Here is a 6,000-nt window from a genome sequence, read left to right on the forward strand (position 1 = left end):
TTGCATTTTCTGGTATCACTGTGTAATACAAGGCCGAGTCTTCTCCTACTGCATTCTTCACTCTGCCCTTCCTTCAATGAGACAAGAACTAAAGTATTTACAACTTGTATGTGTCCAACATACACAGCTAAGGAGATAAATACACCTAAGCGTTTCTGGGTGACAACAGATAGATTAAAAGATACAAAGGGGAGAATTAATTGAACGTTTGGCATTCGGTAACTTATTGAATCTTTTCCACATCACTACTCTAGAGATCTTTTGGATCTGTGGACCAAGGCCGAATTCTGAGAACTTCACTCTGTTAACTAAAATAAACAAGTGAACTATTGTTTTTCCAGTTCTTAGTTCACAAGTTTATTAGGAAAAACACTGCAGTGCTCTTGTGCAGTATCATCACCTTACAGGAGGGGGAAAAACAGTTCTGTTCAAAACAACTCACCAAGTTCTGACAATAACAAAGAACAACATGGAGCTGAGATTTGAGAAGGGCATAAACTCAGTGCAGACAAATCATAATTAAACGGTATCCCTGAAAATAAACAAAACTATTTCAAAACTCACAAGTAGAGGGGAGGCCTTGGTACTTACTTTAAAAATGTTCGTTAAGCTCCAATGATTGTTTGCTGCTATCCTTATCTACAGTCATGCTAAGTAAAGCTACAGCTAAATAGCTAAATTGTTAGTGAAATTGCTAATAGTTAAATTGCTAAATAAATTGTATTCATGAGGTATTAATGTTTACATCTTATCTGCAGTCTCTCAGAGAAAGCAAAAGTAACTACAAATAGCGCTATGCCAGAAACTGGTTTCTTGACCGACAGTGTCACTTCAGCAGGCAGTGAACTGGTTCACTCTAAAATGGTCACGGCTGTTGATGACAAGAGGCTTTGTATTTTTATGTAGCACATCTTTTGGCCTGTGTGAAAACAAGTTTTTTGAATGTTTACTATTTTCTGACACTTTGGAGTTACAGCTGCTCTTCCCATTTCCATTAGGTCAATATATGGTTCATTGCAGTACTGTACAAGTTTGAATTTTCATTACATGAAGTAGTCTGGAGTATGACGAGTGACATGTGGCTCGCCTCTACGGGGTGCTGGGTCAAACTGCAAGAAAGAGTATTGTCAAGTTCCATGATTGCAGCTTGGTGACCACAATGATAATAGTTTGGAGCACTGAAAATCGTTACTACATTCCGGTCATGGCACCAGTTATATCCCTCCATCACCAACTGTGAGCACTAGACACCAATGTGAGGCCATTGGTATGATTAAATGTCTCAGAAGTATCTTGCCCAAAGGTGTAACTGGCTCCTCGAGGGGATATACCCAACCACCATAGTCATCTGGATCTGACCACAGCAAGTCACACATTGGACCCTCAGGGGGAACTTTTTGTAGGCGATCGAGTGCTCTGATGGGATCCAGTGTATCTGTGGACAGAGGCCACCATGTAAACAGAAAATCTGCCCATCCACCAAGGCAGTGAGAGGAAGATAGTCAAAGAGTTCTGCAAAATGTTTCAAAACATTTGCATTTCCATATTTTCTTAAACACTCTGATAGCATAGAAACCATGAACTTGTGTGATCTGTCTTCTCTCATGATTCCCTTGAAGGATGGCGACACGTTCACGGTAACAAACCTTAAGAGCTACGAGCAGTGTAACTGTTTCAACTAAATAATATCCTCTGTCAGCATAATCTCCCATAAACAAGTAATTTGTATCTGGCGATTTGCCACCAGTTCTAAACAGTTCCATGAGATCATGAAATGCCCGTGCACATCTCCACAGACAGGGACTGGGCATCGAACCTCCTGCACATTGGATTCTTTTGTCAGGATTTCTGTACCCTTCTTGCAGAGGCTCTTGACCTAGGAGTTGGATAGCTGCGTGCACTCATTCAGCTGCTGAATCCACTGGTCCAGCTCCTCGGTGAGCACCTTCTCGTCCATGATGCCACTTGCCTGAACCGGCTACCGCTCCTCACTACTCCTCCCGGACCGCTGCCAGCTCTTGGGGGACTTCTGAGGCCACTTGCGGTTGCTCGGCACTGGCCCGCTGGCCCCATATGCAGTGCTTGGCCGCTGCACCTCCTCCACTCGCCCTAGCTCCGGAGCGTGGCTCTCTGCCTGAACCTTTTGATATACTCTTAAAAGTCAATGTGAAATTCATTCCAACCATTAAGTCATGATTTCCTTCCACTAGACTAGTATTCTAATGACTTCCTTACTGTATAAGTTAGCATTGTTTGTACTACTATACTGAGTCCAAAATTACTATAAGAAGCTGAATTGACCTTCAAGGGCAATAATCATAACAGAAACTCTATTTTCTTACCTAGGTATTTTTACTTAGGTACTTACTGGAATTAATTCACTCAGTGATAGTCTTCAGGATATTTAAGTCATTATAAAAACTTATATAGTTCAAGCAGTATTCCAAGAGTTTTAGTACTCAATAATAGCAGTACTAACAATACTGGAAGTATTTATGATATGGTAAAAGGGAATTAAAGTACACTATTTCTGAACAGTTAGTTTAATAATAACTAGAGAACTAGTAGTTTTGGTAAAGTTGTTTTTAAAGTGATGAAATGTATCTTCCTTGACCATCCTTATCAGATACTACTTTCCTAGAAGCAGGGCTGCGGTCCTTCAGTCACAGTCCTCGTCTTCCTTCTCAAGACAGCTGGTGCCTTAATGACTGGCCTAGGGTCAGATCCAGTCTTCAGCGACCAGCTAAGAAGATATTTTCCCAGAGCTACTGTAATAGAGTATTTCAAAAAGGAATCAGGATCTGGTGGGCATCTGAGATTGTGTCACTCTGATCAGGTACCTGTAATACAGGGAAGCACAACTTATTTGGGAAAGCCCTTTGTCCCCAGTTGGCATAGCTATTGGCATAATAAATTTTCTATCTTTAATAGTTTCATTGTTTTCTTTCCCCTGTATCTGGTTTTCTTCCCCTCTAGACTGATTTCTTGACAGAGGAAAAGGCTGTGTGGATTAAGGAGATATGAAAGGTGGTAGAACAGGGTGGCTCTGGGAGAAGGAAGCGCCTTCAGCCGATGACAGGCCTTGGGGTAGAGACTGTGGTGTGCTTCCTGCCCTTTTTGTACAGCTCAGCATCCAGATCTGGAAGAAAACACATTGGCCTTGATGCCTGTCAAATGTGATTTCAGAAAAACCAGAGGATCTTTTTTTCTCTACTCTCCAAATCCAGTTCAGCTGCAAGAAATGAAGGAATTGTGAAATTGGCACAGCGCTGGCACAGAATGATCAGTGGTATTGGGGAGGAAAGGGGACTGAGAACCACCTGAAATGGAGTCACGGGGAGACGGCTTGTAAGTTGTGGTTTTTCACACTTTTGTGTTGAAGTCCCAGTCTTGGGGGACTATTCCCAACCAGCCTAATTTGTGCTGCTCTGAGGCCCTCAATACCCGGAGTGCTGCAGGGGCCTCTTGAGAAGCCTCAGTTCTGGGCCCTTGATGCAGGGATCCCTGGTATTGGGTTCAGAGCCAGAACCAAGGAAGGTGGTAGCTTTAGCACCTGTGTTTTACTGTTCTATTTGACTTCTTCTGGACACCCTCACCATTCAACAATTTAGCATCTATGCTGAAGATCTATTAACACCCCTAAATTTATGATTCCCTATTTTTTTTTCTCCTAAAACTTCTTGCGTTGATTTTTAATTACGCTTCCTACCAGCTCTTTATGTGTAGGTTATTATAATAACTTTAACCTTTGGACTTGCATCTTAAGTCTCCCCTACAACTAGAAGCAGAATCGGAACTCCAGAAAAGGAGAATGTAATGAAACCTAACCAACACACAGGTAGGTTGACATGCCTTTCAGAAGCAGCCAAAATTCAAAAGCAAAGAAAACTTGACTGGGCACTGTGCAAAAGCTGTAGACCTTTCTGAAAAGCTGTACTCATTTCTGAGAGCAGAGTGCACTGGGCTAGCTAGGGATGATTCTGGACATCTGAGGGCAGCATTACAGCAGGGAACTCACTCCCAAAGGGAGCATAGCTGACCAATCAGGGGCACAGTTGTTTTTTGGGGACAGAGGGGCTTCTTCCCCCTATTCTTCCAGTGTCCATCATGCTTCAGCCTTATGGGCTTTTTCTCTGGATGGAGCCCCTGGCCAGAACTTCTGTCTTCTGGTAAGTTGGGCAAAAACAACACACATGGAGAACAGAAAACCCATGTAGCAGATTCTCCCTTAACCATGGGGTCACCACTCAGTGGCACCCTCTGTTTTGCCTGCTACCACTTCACTCTTTAGAGTCAAGAACATTACCCTACTACATCTCTAGAAATCTGTCCTGCCTTTTATAATCCCTTCATTTTTCCCACCAAAGAGGTGGCATGCTCTGGGAAGGAAGAATGAAAGAACCTACTCTATGTACCCCAAGAGTTTGTTCTGTTTCTTCCATACCATATCTTTGATGCCATCCATCCCCACCTTCTGAGGATACGGCCAAAAGGACAAAACATGATTTTACTCACTTATGAGCTTTTGTGGATTACTGTGTGCCCTAAACGTTGGTTTAAAAACTCTGCTTGAGACAGTGGGGAACTTAAGTCTATTGAAATTTATATATATATATATACACATATATATATATACATAGTTTCATATTTTCTTGATTTTTAAGAAACTTCCGTTTACCTTGTAACAAGCCTATAACTTTTTACTTTTTTTGCCTCATCAATCCAAACTGTATCAAGTTAATTAACCTTTATATCTTGAATCAGCCATTTCAAAGCCCCAAATTTTCTCTAGGCTATATGTTTTCTGCATTTTGCCATTAACTCACTGAAGTACCGTTGTGCCCTCATACTCATGGGGGATGGCTTCTAGACCTCTCATGGATACCAAAATCCAGGGATGCTCAAGTCCCTGATATAAAATGCCATAGTATTTGCATACAGCGTACACACATCCTCTGGTATCCTTTATCATCTCTAAATTACTTAAACGGTACCTAATAACCACGTAAGTGTTATGTAAATAGTTGTTATACTGTATTGTTTAGAAAATAATGACAAGAACAAAAAAGTCTATACATGTTGAGTACAGATGCAGTTTTTTCCACATATTTTGGATCCATAGTTGTTGAATCCACAGATGTGGAACCCACAGATAGGAGGGCTGACTGTATAAACTCACTCTAGCATTACTTCCACCATCATCTACCGTCTTATGTCCCAGAGGCGGCTGCAGTCTCTCACTTGGGTCTTTACTCATACTGGTGCCTCTCCCTAAACAGCCTCACTCCTACAAACCCCTTCCCTAGCCCCCATCATCCCCTTTAACCAGTTTGGTACGTCGCTCACCAGCTGTGAAACCTTGCCCACAGCCGGCACTCACAGTCCGCACGATAGTTTGTGCTGTGCATTGACGACGAATCCGTTTTGCTCTTGTGTGATGAGGAAAGCTTTAAAGCACTGAAAGCTTGTTTTACTTTACAGGCAGCTTTAGGAAAATAACTATAATAACTCCTACTAAGGACTTGTTAAAAGGTCACAGATTCGTAGTAACTTGTTAGCTGAACGTACACACTGCAACTGCAGAGATAAAAGTTGTAAAAGTAGAAGCTTTTGGCTGTCGACTAAAGTTGATGCTCAGCTGTGCGCCTTCATATCATGGCTGTTGGCTAAAGTCTACGCTCAGCTGTGCTCCTTTGTATCACTGCTGTTTGTGGCTGTCAACTATAGTCGACGCTCATACCGAAGTGGTTAAATCCAATCTTTAAGAATCAAGAAAAAGGCTCTTTCTACATCCCCACAAAAATGTAATCTCTCAGTGCTGCCAGTGACGATTAATTTGTTGCACCTTTTTTAATACTCATTGGCATATGTAACCCTTACCTAGATATTAAGGTCTTTGAGAATCATATCATAGAAAGCAATTAGTAGACATTCATATTTACTGAGATGGTATGGGAATAACTGGCTATCGATTTGGGAAAACTATTAGACTTACATCTT

The 6,000-nt window shown here is 41.8% G+C and overlaps 1 protein-coding gene and 1 pseudogene across 2 annotated transcripts in view; one reads left to right on the top strand and one right to left on the bottom strand.

The window, feature by feature from the left end:
- The window catches only part of CHD1L (chromodomain helicase DNA binding protein 1 like), a 47,634-nt gene extending 44,706 nt beyond the window's left edge, over positions 1-2,928 (top strand). For both annotated transcript variants that reach the window (XM_076000044.1, XM_076000045.1), the window contains one exon: positions 2,627-2,928. In XM_076000044.1, the coding sequence (XP_075856159.1) occupies positions 2,627-2,705 (79 nt within the window). In that variant the 3' untranslated portion in view covers positions 2,706-2,928. The remainder of the gene's footprint in view (positions 1-2,626) is intronic.
- LOC105869806 (serine/threonine-protein phosphatase 2A catalytic subunit alpha isoform pseudogene) lies at positions 1,042-2,092 on the bottom strand (annotated as a pseudogene).
- Positions 2,929-6,000: the final 3,072 nt, after the last annotated feature.

This window comes from Microcebus murinus, chromosome 2 (assembly GCF_040939455.1).
Source record: "Microcebus murinus isolate Inina chromosome 2, M.murinus_Inina_mat1.0, whole genome shotgun sequence".
NCBI classification, from domain to species: domain Eukaryota; kingdom Metazoa; phylum Chordata; class Mammalia; order Primates; family Cheirogaleidae; genus Microcebus; species Microcebus murinus.